The sequence below is a fragment of the Periplaneta americana genome, chromosome 9 (assembly GCF_040183065.1).
Source record: "Periplaneta americana isolate PAMFEO1 chromosome 9, P.americana_PAMFEO1_priV1, whole genome shotgun sequence".
NCBI classification, from domain to species: domain Eukaryota; kingdom Metazoa; phylum Arthropoda; class Insecta; order Blattodea; family Blattidae; genus Periplaneta; species Periplaneta americana.
Window position 1 is genome coordinate 162,439,018 of NC_091125.1, and position 22,430 is coordinate 162,461,447.

The 22,430-nt window shown below is 35.5% G+C and overlaps 1 protein-coding gene across 5 annotated transcripts in view; it reads right to left on the reverse strand.

The window, feature by feature from the left end:
* Positions 1-454: 454 nt before the first annotated feature.
* Wdr59 (WD repeat domain 59) overlaps positions 455-22,430 on the reverse strand; it is an 88,711-nt gene continuing 66,735 nt past the window's right edge. For all 5 annotated transcript variants that reach the window (XM_069836267.1, XM_069836265.1, XM_069836264.1 and 2 more), the window contains 5 exons: positions 16,556-16,737; positions 16,347-16,443; positions 14,794-14,947; positions 12,438-12,578; positions 455-11,137 (listed from right to left, as the gene is read on the reverse strand). In XM_069836267.1, coding sequence (XP_069692368.1) covers positions 12,439-12,578; positions 14,794-14,947; positions 16,347-16,443; positions 16,556-16,737 — 573 coding nt within the window. In that variant the 3' untranslated portion in view covers positions 455-11,137; position 12,438. The remainder of the gene's footprint in view (positions 11,138-12,437; positions 12,579-14,793; positions 14,948-16,346; positions 16,444-16,555; positions 16,738-22,430) is intronic.

Sequence of the window (22,430 nt, forward strand, 5' to 3'; positions counted from 1 at the left end):
CTCGTCATAAGATAATTTTCTAACTTGGATTTGAAAGATTTCAATGTTCGGCAGCCCTTGACTTCAGGCGGCAGAGAGTTCCTGTGACGAGAGGTAGCAACAGTGAAAGATGAGGAATACAGAGATGATGTGTGAAGTGGCATTTCCAGCATGTTATCGCGTTGTGATCAAGTATTAATATTATGGTAGCGAGAGAGAGTATGAAAACAAGCGAATAAATAATAGGGGGATGAAGTGTGCATAATTCGATATAAGAGAGAAAGTGAGTGCAGATTTCTCCTCTCATGTAACCTAAGCCATGATAACTTCTCGAAAGAAGGTGAGATATGATCATAGTATCGAACATTACAAACGAAGCAGACGCACGCGTTATAACACGCTGTAGTTTCTGAGCGGAATATAAGGAAAGGACAATGGGAAAACATTTCAATATCACAATGAAAATGATTCAAACTACATAGTTTTATACTTTATTGAAAATATTTTACAACAGACACAAATAAAAATATGGCGGTTTCTAAAAATCACAGATTTGCCTGTAACTAGAATATTAACATTTTCTTTTACAACTATTAAGGGATTATTGTGCACTCTCTCTTGCATACTGGTACAACTCATAAAATGTCAGTCTTATCATGTTACATAATCTACAGTTATTTTACAACATACAATGTCATTAATAATTAAAATAAATAATTTCCTCTAAATGAGGCAATACTGAACAATCTAAGAAGAACATAATATTACGTAATAAGGACTTCATCAATCTGTATGCTTTCGAAGTGAGAATCACATACAAGGATGCAAAACTGTGACGTCGATCAATCATACAGTACAGAGAGGTGAAAAGGCACACTACCACTATTAATTATTCCTGCAAAACAAACCTGTGCATATGAAAAAGTGTCAGTAATACTCGTAAGACATCTGGCCGACATATTTGGAAGTGATTATAGTGGGAATGATCTGGTGAACCTGAGAGAAACCATAACACAGAAATTCCCAGCCATTCCATTAGTGCAAGATGGCTAGACAAATACGAGAGTTTTCAGTCTGTAGGAGAAACTTGTGGCTTCTATGGTACACGAGTGGCCACATACCAGATAAGCCTTGAGTAACTGAAACTTGATTAATATATTTCAGTATTACTTGTATTTATCCTGGTAATAATGAACAGTTTGACTCGTAGACATTTTGTTTTTCAGCATTAACTCCCCATGATTGTATGAGAAGATTCGAAGAGAATGTCAGGATGTAGATCTTCGGCTCCTCCCTACTACCAATAATGCATAACACAATGTCAATACAGCTGTCGTCTGAGACACAACGAACTTTTCTGTTGATTTTCGAGTTCGTCATTTTTTTCCTGGTTATTATATGCTTATTTAAGTTGTGTTAACTCTCGCTAAGTGGTTTTATATTTCATTTTATCAGTCTTAGTATTTCTTTTATTATTGTAAATATTTTTGTTTTATTACCAATATTATTAATGAATTAATTTGTATTACTATCTTTGTATCATCTCCGTCACGGTTATTCTATTATTATTATTTTTTTTTTTTATTGTTACTATTATTTCTATCATCAACATTATCATTGATCTCTGTAAAATTTATGTAGACTACTGGACTGTACCTGAGTATGAGCATATGCTCATTTCGGGTATCTATTCATATGTATAATTTCAAATGTTAAATTGTGAATAAATTTGAAAAATTTGAAATCATGTAGGATTTTGGGCAGGTTTCGGTAAGGCACCACCAAGTAGAGATAACTTGTTGACGTGGGAGAGGAAAGCTTTCAGCACAGGATGTGTTAAAGATGCAAAGCGAAGTGGGAGACCTTCCACTCAGCAAGAAACTGATGCTACTGTCGCCAAGTCAGTGGATAGATCGCCAATGAACAACATGACCACATGAAGAAAGCGTTGGAAATTAAAACTTTTCGCCCTTTGATTGTCAATGAATTAAAGGACAGGAATTTGAACAGGTGCACGAGATGACAGAAAATAGTTTCTTTTTTACATGCTGCCACATTTTTAACGAACTCATACAGCCTGCCTAATCACTAGAGCTTGGAAGTTGATGACCTAAAAATCACAGAAAAATGACCAATAATATGATCTTAAATTTCTGAAAATGTGATATTAAAAAATCCAGTTACAGAAACAAGCTATAATGACTGGGGTGAATCATCGTACTAACCACACAATACCTCCGTTCTGATTGGATGATCGTTCACCTCAGCTGAGGCCTGTGGACGTGAGGCCTCCATGGACTGTCACGCCAAGGATAAATACACGTAAAGTACACAATGGAAATAAAATTGAGAAATTATAATTAACCAATCAAAGCAAATGGTTCACTTTTCCACTGTATTCAAATGAAAAATCTCCCACTGGATCAATCTATTTTAAACTTGGTTTGAATTTGAATTACTGCATATTGTAAATGATTCTCACCTCGAAATATACATACGCTTCATCACAATAGTAGCAAATTATTACAATTAAATTATTACAGTTCTACGTTATGGCATATAAAAAGATAGTAAATTGACACAGACACTATCAATTCTAACAAAATACAACTTGAAGTATTCAATTAAAATTGTTATGCAAGGGCAAATATACAAATGGTAATGAAGGGCCATTGTGAGAATTATGTTACATACAAATTTCAGTCACACAGTGTTATTTATAATCTTGAATTTTTAAGCTATGTTTTAAGGATGATATTCGGAATTTACATGCTGCAATACAGTATAAAACTACTCCTAGAAGAAAAGGATCAGATTACGAGCTTTCAACCTTACACAACATGTGTGTGTGTGTGTGTGACATTCTCAGGTCCACTAGACCAAATCTGCAGGTAACTCTCACAGATGTATCGCTGATGCCAACTGCCACTGGTCATCACATCTGTGAGAACATCACAGTGACAGTACAGCTTCAACCATTATTTAGTTTCATGCATGACAGTGAATGAACAAATACAATGACGGAATAGTAGACCGAGGAAACAAGCTGCAACACACACTTCTTGAGATCTGAACCCAGTCTCCAGCTTGGAAAACTGGTGCTCTATTCAATCTGATCCATGATGCACCAGCTTTAACAATGTTGTATTTTAGTTCTTTTACTGGAGAATTTTACCTATTTTCTTTAAGACTTATTTATACAGTAAAACCTGTCTAAGTCAGAAGTGCTTGGGACCAAAAATAATTTCAGTTTTAGGGAGGTTCGCAAATTTTTTTTTTATCTCTCTGTGCTGCTATTTCAGTACACGCATTAAAATTTAAATTGCAAGAATCTTTAAAGAAGAAGAAGAAGAAGAAAACTGTATAGTATTATTCTTTTTTTCAGAAGTCCCTCCTTTGTTTTTTGCCTGATATATTTTCCAGATACAAAAACCTTCCCAATTACATCCCCATTTTGTTGATGAACACATAGTAATAATTCCGAATTATCTGCGATTAATGGAAATTTCTCCAATTGCAGAATAGATTGCTTCTGAATGTCACTTGCTTCTAGGAACTCAATTTTTTCATCTAGAGCAGTGATTGTCAGCACTCGCTGAACTGGGTTATGGGTAAGCAGTGCATAGATGATCATAGCGAGGTGTGATCTGTGATAACGAGAACTCGCCAAGTGTGTGGAGGAAGGCTCTTCGCCTCTTTCTCGCAACACATTTCTTGCTAGCGAAAACTCTTCAAGTGTGTTACGGCCCTTAGGGACACATACCAAGACACGTTCTCTGGCCAGTTGACCTTTGTATCACTCAAAATTATTTCTGCCGAGAACAGCTGGCCAACTAGAATAGCTGCTGACATAGAAACCTAATTCTTAATACTTCTACATATAAATTTCTACCATTAAGATCTAATTCTAAAAATATATAAAAATAATGCATGTAATACGAATCTAAAGCAAGATAGGAGTGGGTACTAAACACAAATGTACTTCATCTACAATAAACAACAGTTTTCAGTTGAACCCTGGAAAAAAAAACACATCAGAAACATACCAATCACACATTACTACAAAAGCATTAATAACAGAAAAACAAATCCAAGAGATATGTTACATCAATACTGTTTTGGGAAAGTTTCACAAGAACTACACATACTAAAAATAACAAAATTCTAATCTTTGGAACTAGTGTTCTATACATAACAGTTTAGCAAATTTAAAAATATTATTTTATGTCTCCTGCTAATATTTATATTTTTTTACGCTTCTACCAACACCTGACATGTGTTGAACAGCCCTGAATGTCAGCTTAATAGAGCAGTTTCCAAACTCATCAGTTAGAGATATCCGTAAATTCATTATAATTTACCATAAATTTTGTAGAAAAAGAAGTGAAAGTTCACATTTCACATTAAAATTTCATACATGTAGAGAAAAACAAACTTCCGCAGATGGTAAACGACCCGATGGTCTTACCTTAATTCCATGGTCTAGAGGAAAATCTTTAATTTGGGACTTCACTTGCGTTGACAATCTAGCTCCATCTCACTTGCCGAATACCTCCAGACACACAGCATCTGCTGCTGAATTAGCCGTGAAGAAGAAAGTCAATAAATATGCTCATCTTTTAGACAATTATATCTTTGTCCCATTTGCTGTGGAGACCTTCGGTCCTTGGAGTCATGACACTAAAGTTTTGGTATCTCAAATCGACCAAATTTTGATCTCCATTACTGGCGATTGCCGTTGCACTACTTATTTGCGTCAACGCTTAAGTATTGCTATTCAACACGGAAATGCAATGAGCATTTTGGGTATTCTTCCAGAGTCCAGCCCTTTGGACGAACTTTTTCTCCTGTAAAATTTTTTATCTCTATGTAAATGTTTATATTTAGTGTTTATATATGTGTAATTGTAACAGTGAAAATATTGTTAATCCAATAATTTTTTATTTATTCTTCCCAGTTGGTTTTCTTCAGTTGCAGCTGCAAGACGGTAACTTCCAAATGATCAGGTCATGTGATTTTAGCAAAATTCCTCTTCAAACCTGCATATTCCTATAGGTTAACAACTACCAAAACTCCATTATAGGAGGTTACTAAACCTTACCGCTGTGTTGGAGGCAGAGTCTTCCTCCATTAATCTGAATCACCATCGCACTGATTGACAAGTCATCTGATGCATCACTGCTGCCACTTAAACTTCTAACGAAATTATTCTGTCAGTTTCACTGTCTAATATATTAGCATTACAAAAATATTGTTCTTAGTTATTTTTAACATGATCAACACATTTCTTCCACTTGTCTTTTCCATATTCTGTGAGAAAGCGGCAACAGAATCGTTCCTTTACGCAAAAATCCAATTGAAAAGACTGGAGACAACTGATTAAACATTTTAGTCTGGCCCGTAAGTAAATGAAATCAATCAAAATAATAAATGCTTATTTTTAAAGCACTGTTGGGTTTTGAAGATAAATAATGTTCATATATGCGTGCGCTACGTAACGGACCGCGAGCAGTCAGACATAAACCTTTAACAAATGTTTTGTTGTTGTTGTTTTCTAATGCCAGGCATTTGACAAAGTCATTTGACTTATTTTGTACTAGGGAAGGTTTCATAATGTTGTTAATATTATTCCTATTGTGTTGGTGTATTTAGAAATTTTCTGTTAAATGTCTACTTCATTGAAAAAAGATAATGTGTATCCGAGATATGTAAAATAATTTACTCTTTCTAATATTTTTTAATCTAAACATATTTTGCTAGGCACAGGGTATTTTCTGCAGAAGGCCATAATTTTAGTTTTTTCTTGATTGATTTTCATATCATATTTAATTCCAATTTTGTTAAAATTAAAAACTGAACGTTGTAATTCATCTTCTGAGGATGCCACCAGAGCTAAATCGTCTGCAAAAAGTAATGAGTCTAGTTATAAATGTCTATTGAGTTGTATATATCCATGAGGCAATTGTTTCCATTCTCTAATTATTTGATTCATATATATAAGACATATTTATTTTTTTTATGAAAAAAACAAAATAAAAAAAATAAATAAAAAATTATTGGATTAACAATATTTCCACCGTTACAATTACATATATATATATAAACACTAAATATAAACATTTACATAGAGATAAAAAATTTTACAGGAGAAAAAGTTCGTCCAAAGGGCTGGACTCTGGAAGAGTACCCAAAACGCTCATTGCATTTCTGCGTTGAATAGCAATACTTAAGCGTTGACGCAAATAAGTAGTGCAATGGCGATCACCAGTAATGGAGATCAAAATTTGGCCTATTTGAGATACCAAAACTTTAGCGTCATGACTCCAAGGACCGAAGGTCTCCACAGCAAATGGGACAAAGACATAATTGTCTAAAAGATGAGCATATTTATTGACTTTCTTCTTCACGGCTAATTCAGCAGCAGATGCTGTGCGTCTGGAGGTATTCGGCAAGTGAGATGGAGCTAGTGTCAACGCAAGTGGAGTCCTAAATTAAAGATTTTCCTCTAGACCATGGAATTAAGGTAAGACCATCGGGTCGTTTACCATCTGCGCGACGAATACCTGGTGGTTCCAAAAGAGACGGGATGCCACAAGAAGTCAGAGATCTTTTAATTATATCATTGAGTGATGTATGTCTGGGAATGCGACCCTTGCTCCTCGCACAGCTGAGTGCATGATAACCATAAATATCAGCAATTCCCCCGCAAATACATTGGTGTGGCTGGCAATGGTGAAAGGCCGCAGTATTATTATTATTATTATTATTATTATTATTATTATTATTATTATTATTTGCACAATGATCAAAAGACGAAAGAGAAGTTCAAATACAGAGATTTATGTACAGTTTGGAAACCACTGTTTTAACATATTCTGAGCAATTCAGGGAAGTACTTAGCATTATTATAATATATTATACAATCTACACAACATTATATAATTTGTTCACGTTATAAGTTCGTATTTGTACATGACTTAGCATTAAAAAAGTTCAACAAACTTATGTGGGGAAACAAAACAATGTCATAGGCCTGAAACACAGAGCATCCCTACTAAAGAAAATTACCTGTATCAGTGCAAAAAATAACCCTGTTTGAACACAACATTTAAATGTGTTAAGCTTGTAAGAGAATTGCAATGTAAGTGCTTATGTCTCGTATACTTGGTGAAATACTACATAATATGCTAAGTACTGTACCAACAGCTGACAGGTGAATTATAATGTACAATATCTTACAATTACAATTCATAACCAGTTTTCATTAAAATAAACAATATTTTTGAGAGTTCAACAACATCCAGCTCTGGGCAAAATGCATGTTAACAGCCCCTGTCACGAATTCTACTTCTGAATTATGCTTGTCCACGACAGCCTCAAGGAGATGAGGGCCTGTCTACAAATCAGAGAGAACTTCGTGGTTGGTGAATTTTGCCTGGAGCCTTCTCATTCAGATTTCAACAATTACACACACAAAATACTAAACCACACTTGAGACGCTCAATGCAATATGTGTCATTATGGGACCTAAATAACCAAGACTACAATTTTCAACATTGTTCACTGTCAAATCTTATAGACTGAAAGAGATCATACATTGTTTCACATCACATTAGTTTATACTATGGATAGTTTACACCGGTACTTTCATTCAAAGAACATGAAGTAGTTTACTAGTTCACATTCTTTTCATTGGATGACTTCTAAAATGTTCCTAGATGTGACCAAATAAGAACTGCTTATGTCCTGTTTTAAAATGTTAATTTTAGTTTAATCAAAGAATTATCCATACATTAATACGAAATGGAAATATAAAAATTGGAAATTTATACTTTGAAAAGTTCAAATATCTTGGAGCAACGGTAACAAATGTAAATGACACTCGGGAGGAAATTAAACTTACTTACTTACTTACTGGCTTTTAAGGAACCCGGAGGTTCATTGCCACCCTCACATAAGCCCGCCATTGGTCCCTATCCTGTGCAAGATTAATCCAGTCTCTATCATCATATCCCACCTCCCTCAAATCCATTTTAATATTATCTTCCCATCTTTTTCCCTCTGGCCTCCCAACTAACACTCTATATGCATTTCTGGATTCGCCCATACGTGCTACATGCCCTGCCCATCTCAAACGTCTGGATTTTATGTTCCTAATTATGTCAGGTGAAGAATACAATGCGTGCAGTTCTGTGTTGTGTAACTTTCTCCATTCTCCTGTAACTTCATCCCTCTTAGTCCCAAATATTTTCCTAAGCATCTTATTCTCAAACACCCTTAACCTATGTTCCTCTCTCAAAGTGAGAGTCCAAGTTTCACAACCATACAGAAGAACCGATAATATAACTGTTTTATAAATTCTAACTTTCAGATTTTTGGACAGCAGACTGGATGATAAGAGCTTCTCAACTGAATAATAACACGCATTTCCCATATTTATTCTGCGTTTAATTTCCTCCTGAGTATCATTTATATTTGTTACTGCTGCTCCAAGATATTTGAACTTCTCCACCTCTTCAAAAGATAAATTTCCAATTTTTATATTTCCATTTCGTACAATATTCTCGTCACGAGACATAATCATATACTTTGTCTTTTCGGATTTACTTCCAAACCTATCTCTTTACTTGCTTCCAGTAAAATTCCCGTGTTTTCCCTAATCGTTTGTGGATTTTCTCCTAACATATTCACGTCATCCACATAGACAAGCAGCTGATGTAACCCGTTCAATTCTAAATCCTCTCTGTTATCTTGGACTTTCCTAATGGCATACTCTAGAGCAGAGTTAAAAAGTAAAGGTGATAGTGCATCTCCTTGCTTTAGCCCACAGTGGGAGGAAATTAAACGCAGAATAAATGTGGGAACTGCCTGTAATTATTTGGTTGAGAAGCTTTTGTCATCCAGTGTGCTGTCAAAAAATCTGAAAGTTAGAATTTATAAAACAGTTATATTACCGGTTGTTCTGTATGGTTGTGAAACTTCGATTCTCACTTTGAGAGAGGAATAGAGGTTAAGGGTGTTTGAGAGTAAGGTGCTTAAGAAAATATTTGGAGATAAGAAGAATGAAGTTAAAAGAGAATGGAGAACTGTATACATTGTATTCTGCACCTGACATAATTAGGAACATTAAATCCAGATGTTTGAGATGAGCAGTGCATGTAGCACATATGGACGAATCTATAAATGCATATAGAGTGTTAGTTGGGAGGCCGGAGGGAAAAAGACCTTTGGGGAGGCCGAGACGTAGATGGGAGGATAATATTAAAATGGATTTGAGGGAGGTGGGATATGATGGTAGAGATTGGATTGATCTTGCTCAGGTAGGGACCGATGGCGGGCTTATGTGAGGGCGGCAATGAACCTCCGGGTTCCTTAACAGCAATTTGTAAGTACAGTAAGTTAATGTTACATGTATTTTTTTAGTAGGTTATTTTACGACGCTTTATCAACATCTTAGGTTATTTAGCGTCTGAATGAGATGAAGGTGATAGTGCCGGTGAAATGAGTCCGGGGTCCAACACCGAAAGTTACCCAGCATTTGCTCATATTGGGTTGAGGGAAAACCCCGGAAAAAACCTCAACCAGGTAACTTGCCCCGACCAGGAATCGAACCCGGGCCACCTGGTTTCACGGCCAGACTTGCTAACTGTTACTCCACAGGTGTGGACTGTTACATGTAAATACAAAAAGAAAATACATGTTGGGAAGAATATAAATGTGCAAGTACGTAATCGTCCTTAGATTAGCTCAATTTTCCCCAAAGTCAGCTGTAAAGATATTCACTGAGTATTGCTGGATCATTTGCACACAATGTCCATAATCTCATCATCAGAATTCAATGCGGGCAAAATCTATCAACTGGCCAAATGGACTATAGTCAGTTGATTCTGTATGGAGTTATATCACGGATGGTCATGCTTGGTTAAGTCTGCTTACAGTGAATTTGGGAGTATATCGGTGATAGTCAGAGTTGAGAAACTATTTGAAGTTAAGTCCGACAAGCATACTGAAGTAGACGATATTAGTTCTCTACAAATTTTTTTACGATATTCTCTCTCTTATCGAAGAACAAAGATATTTCTTAATGAAGATTCTCCGCGAGCGTCGGCTATTCTAAATAAAAAATATACTTAAACAGCTGCGATCATCTTTTTTTCTTTCCTAGGAGTAATACCAAATGTATTTCAGTACAGTTTAACTAAGATTTAACATAATCTTCATATTAACCGTATTTATAAAACCAGACCTTAATACGATTTTCTGGACATATAGAACAGTTCTTATAAATGCCACGAAAAATGATAAAGTGTCTACAATCAAGACCTCACCCCACACTAGCATTCCATCCTTATCAGCAATAGCATGAACCATTATTAGATATTATTAATATTGATTATTGGACGAAACTCGTGCTTGAGAGTAAATGTGCTTAAAACAAGTTAAATTCTTAACATTTCATATGAAGAATTCCACTTGAGGAGGGTTTTCCAAAGATGCTAATCCATTATATGTCATCACTTTGATGTCTGCTACATAAAAAATGTGTGTACAGGCCATTTGTTATCTCATGAAACCAAATTCATGCACTGTAGCTCATAGTCAGAACATTATGATAGTTTAGTTTGTTTGCTAGCTAGCTGTAAGTGGAAGCGTAGCAAGGGAGGAAAGCTTCCCAGTACACTTTCTTCTTCCCCTCACATGTCAGTTGGTTTCACGAGCTAACGAATGGCCTATACTCTTTTAGTCTTATCTTTTTCAAGAATGAAAGTGGAATACAACTTACTTGCACTGGAGACACTGGACAACGACGTTTGTAAAGAACTTCCTGGTATTACCTTAATAGTGAAACAATTAAATTATATTTTTAAAAATACTTGCAATGACGTTAAACCTCTTTCTTACACAAGGGCACAGTTGCTGCATAAAGATGATAGAGAATATTAATTTCAATAAATATTCACCTACCATTCAATTAACACTAATATGTATTTTCACCTTTAATTTCATCCAAAAGAGTAGGCTGGTTGTGATCTCACCACTATTTTCATGTTAACATTTCGTTCACTGGTCACACACTATAATGTGTTCTGAAGTGACTATCACTTGTATTAACATTCATAATAGATAGCTGTCCTCCAATGTAGGAACTTAGAACAGTCTGAAACAAAACAAAATAAATTTTGCTGTCATGCAATACTGTAGGTTTATTCCAGCACGGTTCAGAATCGATTCTGAACTGTCTGCTCGTATGCATTCCAACAAAACTAGAACTGATTCCGAACCGATACTGAACTCCCAGTTCCAATGTGTTTCAGAACTTGTTCGGAACGAGTGAAATTGGTTCTTGATTAAGGGCAGGAACTGGGAATTCTGAATTGTTGACGCATGCGCAGATGGTTTAATCTGAAGTTATGGTTAAAATGCTTCGAGACTAGGCAGGTTAAAATAATAAAAAAAAAAGTCCATCATGAGTAATTTGGAAGGTGACAGTGATACAAGATTTTTAAACTGTCCTCCATCCATAGTGACACAATCCTGTCGAACAGCTGTTGTAATATGACAGACGTCACATATATAACTTAAGGTACGGTCACACGTCGCTACTTTTGCTGCGCAACTTTTGTACTGCAGCTGCAAAAGTTGCGTATCGTATTCACACGTAAGCCAAAAGTAGCGCGCTGCACGCTACTTTTCGTGCTGCGCAACCCGAGTGCTGCAAAAGTTGCAACTGGAGGTTGTGAGTCTGTTCACATGCAAGGCGCTACTTTTGCAGACGCAGTCATGCTGCAGGTTTCCATCTCCATGTTGACTTCTTAATATACATTTTGTGGTTATGTTCGCATTATTAAGAAATTCATGCGAAAGCTTACTTATCTATTATTTGCTTTTCTGTCCTAACTAGTATTCAGAAATTGGCATTTTTTTTTTTTACTATAAAGCTTTTAAAAACTCCAATATACTTAAATGATAACCAACAGTATATTCACGTAATCAATGTTGGCAACCCTCCTGTTTGAAACTATGCTATGGAAAATGAAAAAAATGAATTATATTGTCAGCAAATATGCTTAGACTGTGTTGTGCATTTAATAACTCTTACAAATAATTTATTTTCATCACATCTAACATTAAAGTACATCCAAACAATAAAAGTATCATTGGTACATTTGGGTGGCAACACTGGTTGCAACTGCGGCAAAAGTTTCAACAAAACCGATATCAAAAATGCTGCGGCTGCAACCCTGAGAACTCTGTTCACACGTCGCTGCTTTTAAGCTGCGCGCAGCATGGAAAAGTAGCGAGCAGCAGGTTCGGCAGCCGCTACTTTTCGGGTCGCACCGTTGTTCACACGTCGCAGTACGAGAGTTGCGCAGTTTTTTGTACTGCAGCACTGCAAAAGTAGCGACGTGTGACCGTACCTTTATACTACAAAATATTAATATGTGCCATCATCCTACCTTATGGTTCCAGCATGCCGGCCGTTTCTATCAAACAATTGCAACCACAGCCTGTTGGACATTCAGTCTCTGTTTCAAACCAAGACATCATGTGATCTGTATGACCTCCGTGTCCACATACCATACAAAAGTTGGATAGCCCTAAAACAAAAGTTGAATCCTCAAAATATTATTTTTATTAAGTTGTTTCTCTTTATGAGTATTTCATTTTCCAATTCTAAGTTTATACATATACATTATGTACCTTACATATGCCTTTTTTTCTCAGAAGGAATATTTTTGATTTCATATGTTTTCTTTGTAAACCAACGGTATGCAATGAATTCTTCTAGTCTTTATAAAAAAACCAACAAAATTCCAACTTTACACAGTTCATAGCACTGAATTTAACGAACTTCGACATGAAACTTCACAACACTGAAAGGTAGCAGAGGGCTATGGAGACAAATAGAACTCCACAAATAATTAATAACAGTTTCTTGCTCATTTCTTTATATGAAAGTCGATAATATTGCAAAACAGGCAACATATTTGCAACCAAGACCTCTTCAAGTGATATCTCTATCCAGTGCTTTTGCTTCAGTAAAGTCTCATTTTATAAACCTATGAATCAACAATTGGCTCTCTTCTGACAAAGGAAAAATTTTACAGTCTGTGCGAAAGAAACCAAATGACCTGGAAATGTACAACAACTTGCTCAGACATGTTCAAACATTTTTAACAAGAGCCAAAACAGGTCACATTGCCACTCAATTGTACCTACACCGATTTCACATTTCTGATAATCCTACTTGTCTGTGGTGTAATAATCATGATGAAGATCTGGAACACATTCTTCTATACTGTCCATCCATAAACCACAAAAGAAGTAAATTAAAATCATCAGTACCAGTTGCAGAAGAGACAGCCCTGTAGTATATATTGACTACACCCCAACTCTGGCTACTAGCAACAGGCATCTATGATGAACACTGATCAAAATACCCCTCATTTCTCGTGAAAAACAACAACTGAATAGACTAAAGTGGACTATAGTGGACTTTATGTTGTCGGCAAACAGCTGGATACATTAAGAAGATTGATTTATGTGCGCGATCTTGAGAGAGTTAGTGGAGTTAAATAACGACATTTTTTGCGTATTTCAGTCATTAATCTAACAATGCTCTTGAAGAGAGCACTCTGCAGAAACCATATATAATTTATATATATATATATATATATATATATATATATAAGGGAACATAACGCCCATTTGCTGCAACAGTGACACATCTCAAAAATGGCAATTTTTTGAGTTGATAGTGCAGAAAGAATTGTTGTGACATAATGGTTCTTTCTATACTATCAACTAAAAAACTTGAAATTTTTTAGATGTGTCACTGTTGCAGCAAATGAGCGATTTAATATCTGAGATGGAGTCTGGTTTCCCAAATCAGTCTCCATCCTATTCAGAACAACTGTTACTTCGAAACAGCATGCTTCTTTGACCATCTTCTATTTCTTGGAACTGCTCCATTTTGGGAACTGTTCTAATAGTACATTATGCAACGAGCCTATAATGATAGTAATTAAGAAGCGAGTATGGATGTTTATGAAACGAGCGCAAGCGAGTTTCATAATTTTCATACGAGCTTCTTAATTACCATTATAGGCGAGTTTCATACGACTTTTTATGCTCGACCATTTTTCTAACTTGAAATTATTCAGATGTATACATTTTATTGTATCTGACAAGATCGGAAGTGACCTTGTTCTAGGTCGTGAATTGTGAGATGTGTGCAGACGCGAAAGTATTGATTTTTTCCGAGGAACAATAATGTCATTGACCTTGATGTAATCCTGTTAAACTTGATATAACCTTGATTATTGAATTCGACATTGAAAAACGAGATGACAAATTGAATTTATTTGAATATTATTTACAATTAACGCTAATTATTATAGTAACAGAACATAACCTTCTGCGACAGTATTGGATTTCCAGCCTCCGTGACTTTTCGCTAATTCTCTTTCGATTGCATATCCGAGAATAATCGATACTTGCAGTTTTATAATGGTACAAAGCTGACTTGTCACTGGCTGAACATCTGTACTTTAATGAGTAGGTGTACTTTAATGACATGCATTAAAGGACTGCTACCAGGTGTATAATTACTACATTTCGGCATGGTCGAGCATAAAAGTAATTATTTTATCCCCTCACTTTAGAATCTAACTGTAATCATTTTTCAGATTTTTATATTTCTATTGTTAAGGTCAAACTAAATATTAATTATATATACTCTTTATGGTAAATGAACGTATTCTTACAGCATATTTAACCTGGACCAAAGGAAGAAAACACATGACCACTGACCTCTAACTGAAATATGACATATGGAGCACTGCATAGCTAGCCTCTTGCAGAACAAACAACTTGGTCCTCTGACTTGTTTGTTGCAATATGGACATTCTGTGTAGAACTCTACACCTCTGTGACTTTCTGCAGTTGTTGACATATATTTTAATACCTGTAATATTGAAAAATGTGAGGGATTTTGAAGTTCAGAGCGAATGTTTATCAGATGAACATGCTAGTCTTGAACATTTACTAAACAAAAATAAAATAAAACAATGATAAAATTATAATAGTTTATTTATTTATTTATATTTGTGTGCTGGACAACAGCCATAGGCCAACTATAGTCCAGCACATTAGTTTAATACAAAACAAATAATAAATACATTAAGAAGATATAACAATAATAAAGATTTAGATGGTTAATGTGAATAAACATAACCTGATTTAGATGGTTAATGTGAATAAACATAACCTATAATACCAACTGACACAGTTGAATTAATAAAGAAACATAATAACACAATTGTCAAAATTTACAGATTATATAATATGTGTCAATTAATCACTACTATACATTAAATGAATCAAAATTACAACCATGCATATTGGCATTTTTTGTACAAGAAAGAGATTTAGAATTTCTTACTTACTTACTTACTTACTGGCTTTTACTGTAAGGAACCCGTAGGTTCATTGCCGCCCTCACATAAGCCCGCCATTGGTCTCTATCCTGAGCAAGATTAATCCAGTCTCTACCATCATATTCTACCTCCCTCAAATCCATTTTAATATTATCTTCCCATCTACGTCTCGGCCTCCCCAAAGATCTTTTTCCCTCCGGCCTCAGAACTAACACTCTATATGCATTTCTGGATTCGCCCATTTTAGAATTTCTAGTATAGAAAATTTTGTGAACTCTAAATTCTTTTGTAGGAATACAAAAGCTGACATTTCTTATGATAGATTCACCCCTGATGACTTTACAAAAGAATATTTAATCAAGTTCATATCGTCCTGCATGTAGGCTGCGACATTTAAAGTATTAACTATACTTGTTTCTTTGAAAGATGGGACTTGACAGTTTAGCGGCCGAGTTTGGAACTACAGTGCTATGTTGCCAATATGGACTACAATGCTGCCAACTGATGGAAGCTAGCAATTGACGTTAAGATGGCTGACAAAACATTCATTGACAATTGACGTAAAGGTAAGAAAACAATACAAAAATCCACAGAGAATCAAACATGAAACGTACCAATGCTAACATTGTGTGCACAAAATCTCGCCAAGAGAGCTATTAAGCACTCACCATGTGGGAATGGTAAGTTTGGCAACTCAACCGTTGTTACCATAGCAACAGGCCTACCACGCTATGCAACATTCAGTTGTTTTTCCGATCGCAATGCTCCTGTCACGTCCCATCTTTCAAAAAAACAAGTATAGTTACCTCACAGTTAAAATCAGAGGAAGTAGGTAAAAATCTATATGCACATAAGGATATAAATTTTCTTAAATAATAATAATAATAATAATAATAATAATAATAATAATAATGTATAAAACTGTACCTGGGCTCGAGCATCCAAAAGATTCCACCTATGCAGAACTTCTGCATATGCTTTCTTGTACATGTCATAAAGATATGAATGTTTGTCTTGAAGAATCCTAAAAGGGAGAATTAAATTATGAGAAAAGTATTTATATGGCGTAAAAGTTTTGTTTAATTTTCGCATACTATTTTAAAACAGATTCATTATTTTATATAACCTCGACTTACTTTACATTCTTTTCACTATCTGAATCATTCACTTCTCTATGTTCGACAATAGTCGACGAAAATTTGAAATCGTCCAAAGAATCAGACCAAGAATTGGAGCGATTCTGCTTCAACATTGGGTAGTTCCAGCCCTCCAAACTCGTATCAACTTGGTGTATGGTGTGATATGGAGAACCTCCGGGCTGAAACAAACCACTTGCTTATGAATTATCTTAAAATATATACTTCCTCACTACATAAAGTACACTACAATGCAAGTGAAAACGAGCAATACTAAAAAGAAAAGGTGCATGCCACACTATATTCCAATATTTATATCAAAACCTAGCATTTGAGACGTAAAATAGTGCAAGAATTTTATAAAATATGCATAAAAGAACTTCAAAAGAGTTAATGTGCAAGAGATCCTAATACAATAACAAATTAACACAAAAATCTTCATTTTTAAAACTTTAATATAAAATAATGATCCTGAGATTCACCTTCTTCATACGATTATCAAATAAGCACTCAATTTTTTGTTCTAAAAGGATTGTATGCTTGGTATTAACCATTAAAACGACTACAAAAATCTTAAGAGATTAATTAGATGTATATTTTATGCATACACTGAGCTAACTGTGACTGCAGAAGTGGTTTGTACCTATAACTAACTTAATACAGTTAAGTACTACATTTCTGTGCAGCATACAGTACTTTCAACATCAAACAGGGAAGGGAAAAGCATATCTCTATGCATATCTCAGGGTACCAATAATACACAAATCAAAATCATTTTACCAAGGGAATTCACGGAACATTATGACCACTGATATTTTCCATATTGGTCAGTATACTAAGATACTGATTTTATAACGTTTCAACATATGAAAGAAAGCACAAAGCACTATATGAATCCTTAAGTGAAGGAATAAAGGAAGATGCAGATGCGGGGACTCTACCGGACACCGATCCACCTTTTCCCTCTATATCCTTACTTACTTACTTACTTACTTACAAATGGCTTTTAAGGAACCCGAAGGTTCATTGCCGCCCTCACATAAGCCCGCCAGCGGTCCCTATCCTGTGCAAGATTAATCCAGTCTCTATCATCATACCCCACCTCCCTCAAATCCATTTTAATATTATCCTCCCATCTACGTCTCGGCCTCCCTAAAGGTCTTTTTCCCTCCGGTCTCCCAACTAACACTCTATATGCATTTCTGGATTCGCCCATATGTGCTACATGCCCTGCCCATCTCAAACATCTTGATTTAATGTTCCTAATTATGTCAGGTGAAGAATACAATGCGTGCAGTTCTGTGTTGTGTAACTTTCTCCATTCTCCTGTAACTTCATCCCGCTTAGCCCCAAATATTTTCCTAAGCACCTTATTCTCAAACACCCTGAACCTATGTTCCTCTCTCAGAGTGAGAGTCCAAGTTTCACAACCATAAGAAGAACCGGTAATATAACTGTTTTATAAATTCTAACTTTCAGATTTTTGGACAGCAGACTGGATGATAAGAGCTTCTCAACCGAATAATAACACGCATTTCCCATATTTATTCTGCGTTTAATTTCCTCCCGAGTGTCATTTATATTTGTTACTGTTGCTCCAAGATATTTGAATTTTTCCACCTCTTCGAAGGATAAATCTCCAATTTTTATATTTCCATTTCGTACAATATTCTGGTCACGAGACATAATCATATACTTTGTCTTTTCGGGATTTACTTCCAAACCGATCGCTCTACTTGCTTGAAATAAAATTTCTGTGTTTTCCCTAATCGTTTGTGTATTTTCTCCTAATATATTCACGTCATCCGCATAGACAAGAAGCTGATGTAACCCGTTCAATTCCAAACCCTGCCTGTTATCCTGAACTTTCCTAATGGCATATTCTAGCGCGAAGTTAAAAAGTAAAGGTGATAGTGCATCTCCCTGCTTTAGCCCGCAGTGAATTGGAAAAGCATCAGATAGAAACTGACCTATACGGACTCTGCTGTATGTTTCACTGAGACACATTTTAATTAATCGAACTAGTTTCTTGGGAATACCAAATTCAATAAGAATATCATATAATACTTCCCTCTTAACCGAGTCATATGCCTTTTTGAAATCTATGAATAACTGATGTACTGTACCCTTATACTCCCATTTTTTCTCCATTATCTGTCGAATACAAAAAATCTGATCAATAGTCGATCTATTACGCCGAAAACCGCACTGATGATCCCCAATAATTTCATCTACGTACGGAGTTAATCTTCTCAAAAGAATATTGGACAAAATTTTGTACGACGTCAACAAAAGTGATATTCCTCGAAAGTTACCACAGTTGGTTTTGTCCCCCTTTTTAAAAATAGGCACAATTATGGACTCCTTCCATTGTTCTGGTACAATTTCCTTTTCCCAAATAGCAAGTACAAGTTTATAAATTTCGCTATATAATGCGCTTCCACCCTCTTGTATTAATTCTGCTGGAATTTGATCGATACCTGGAGACTTGTACTTTTTCAGATTTTCTATCGCAATTTCGACTTCTGAAAGCGTGGGTTCGGGTATAAATGGCTCAGCAGTTTGTATTTCAATTTCGTCCCGATCATTTCTATTTGGCCTATGTACATTTAGTAGTTGCGCAAAATAGTTTTTCCATCTGTTTAGGATTGATGGAGAGTCTGCAAGCAAGTCACCATTCTCATCCTTGATCACGTTTACCCTTGGCTGATATCCGTTCTTAAATTCCTTTATACCCTTATATAAATCTCGAATGTTTTTATTCTTACTATTTGTTTCTACCTCATTCAGTTTTTCCTTCAAGTAACCTCTCTTTTTATTCCTAAGTGTACGACTTGCTTCCCGTCTTTCATTGAAATAATTATCTCTCTTCTCCTCGACTGGATCCTGTAAGAATTTCAATTTTGCCTGTTTCCTTCTTTCTACTACCATGCAACAATCTTCATCAAACCACGGTTTCTTTTTCTTAGTTTCATAATAACCTATGCTCTGCTCAGCTGCAATTTTGATACTATCTCTGATATTTTCCCACACGCTATTAACATCTAATTCTTTCTCAACTTCGTCGGAACTTTCTGAAGTGGCAAACCTATTCGAAATTTCGACCTGATAATTTTGCTTAGCTTCCTCGTCCTTTAATTTCAAAATATTGAATTTAGTAATATTAACTTGTTGCTCTACTCGCTTGGCTACTGATAATCTTTCTCTTAATTCTCCAATCACCAAATAATGGTCAGAATTACAGTCTGCACCCCTGAAAGTTCGAATATCTACTATACTAGTATGTCTCCGTTTATCTATCAAGATGTGATCTATTTGGTTGTGTGTCAATCCATCTGGAGAAGTCCAAGTATATTTATGTATATCCTTATGGGGGAATGTTGTACTTTTGACAATTAAATTTTTCGATGTGGCAAAGTTGACTAATCTAACTCCATTGTCACTACTAATTGCGTGTAGGCTCTCTTTTCCAATAGTTGGTCTAAAAATATCCTCCCGTCCTACTTTAGCATTGAAATCCCCCAATAAAATTTTCATGTGATATCTAGGGAAATGATCAAAAGTATGTTCCAATTCCTCATAGAAGCTATTCTTTATATGGTCGTCTTTCTCTTCTGTAGGGGCTTGAGCATTTATAACTATGATGTCGCACCATCTACCCTTAAGTACTAAATATGATAACCTGTCACTGATAAATTCGACCTTTTTTACTGCTGATTTTATTCTTTTATGAACAAAGAATCCTGTTCCTAATTGGTGATTATTGTTTCCTTCCCCATAATACAACAAGTAATCTCCTATTTGTGATATGCCATTCCCATCTAACCTAACCTCTTGTACTCCCACGAAGTCTATTCTATATCTAGCTAGTTCTTTAGCTACTAATGTTACCCCTCCAGTTCTATAAAGACTAGTTACGTTCCAATTGCCAAATCTCAAAACCTTATTCCTTTGCTGTGGTCGTGCCAGAGAATCAGTCCTATTCCGAGGCTTATTATAGGGATACGTAACAAGCTGTTTTTTACGGTGATGGGTTGTTAGCCCTTCGCCCAACCCCCAAGCTGGAGGACCACCCCTTATCGGCTGTCCACGACTGCTTATTCAATATATTCGCAGCTACCCTCCATATCTGGAGGCCGTCTCCTCTATCCGCAACCTGAGGACCCTCTATATCCACAGACCTCAAAAGTAGGCTGACAATCGTCAAGAAACCAACACTGAGTGCACACTAACTCTGTGCGACTTAAATTGTGGTTTTCTGTTAACGAACAGTGACATGTATTATGCAAATCAAGCTTTCAGGTATAATTCCCTGTAAAGTTGATTTGAATAATTTCGAGGGAAAAATTGTTCCAGGGCCAGGTATCGAACCCGGGACATTTGGTTAAACATACCAATGCTCTACCAACTGAGCTACCTGGGAACTCTACCAGACACCAATCCAACTTTTCCCTCCACAGACCTTAAAGCGGGCTGATAACTGTCAAGCAACCAATAGGATAATAAATTATTAAGTTATATACTCTACTATGTGCTTGAAGACACTGTGTTGCTGTATTTTTAATATTATCGAGTCACAAAACGTATACTTTACGCAGTTTTTATTTTTAAAGTTTTGTGGGAATAAAACCAAGTTCGTCATATATCCTATGCAAAGGTAAGTACTCCTGCGTACGACATATTGTCTTTAACTTTTATTTTTAATACAGAATTTTACTAACTTCAAAATTATTGATTATTTATAAACTCTTACTGAATGCTTCGGAACTATGCTGTGAACTGTGATTGTCATTCCAACCTTTTAAAATTCCTAGGTGATCAGATCACAATATTATCACGAACAATCTACAGCATGTGTGTAGTAAAAGTCAAAGGTGCCACCTCTGAGAAAGTATTTTCTCTTTTAATAATGCCCTTTGTGAGGAATTTCTTTGGTCAGCGGATAAAGGAAAATAAATGAAGTCAGCATTACGCATAAAGCCACTACACAATATCAGTGATATGAGTTCAGCATAAAATATAAAGATAGAAGATGCCGGTAGGAACAGTGATAAAATGATGAAAACCATCGGCAGCCTTTGACAACTAATAAACTTCGATGTCAAGAAAAAATAACATAACAAAAATGAACTAAATTAAATTACAGGGAAATAAATCATATATTATGTTTGTTGCTTCTCTTACCACTGACCTTTAATAAATGAAATTCTACTAATTAATTTTTTTTTCATTTCACAAGCAACTTCTACATCAAACCCCTTACTGTCCAACACAGATCCACGTACATAAAGCCCCATGGATGTCTCACCAACAGAACCTACCTCAATTCTTTTTTTTTTTTAATCTATTGTGGGACATACTACGGTTTTTGCTAGCAACATGTCTTTCCATGTTGCTGACAGAAGTATAACGAGAAATTGTAAATCGAATCTAGTACATAAAATAATTAATATAAGTAATATTGCCATTAGAGATTTAAAGAGCATGATGGTCAGAGATGTCACTAGTGCCGAGAAATGCATAACACTCAGTTTAAATTATTGTTGTTTAGTCAACTGTCCTAAGACAAGTTTGAACCTCATAAGCGACACCAATAAAGTATCATTCCTGAGACAACTAAGCCAGAAGATAATGAGATAGGGTGGCCAGTTCCTTTCCCCTTCCACTGCGTACATTGCTAGACTAGTTAACATATTACACTAATCAGACTTCAGATGTATACATACAATTGCTCTTCCTCTGACACGGATCGAGTGAGATGTACTGCCTGATAATAGACGTTCAGTTCATATATAAACCATTATTGTTACAGAAGCATTTATGGAATCAATACTGTTGCTATTTGACATGTACACAATATTCAGGGGCGGATACA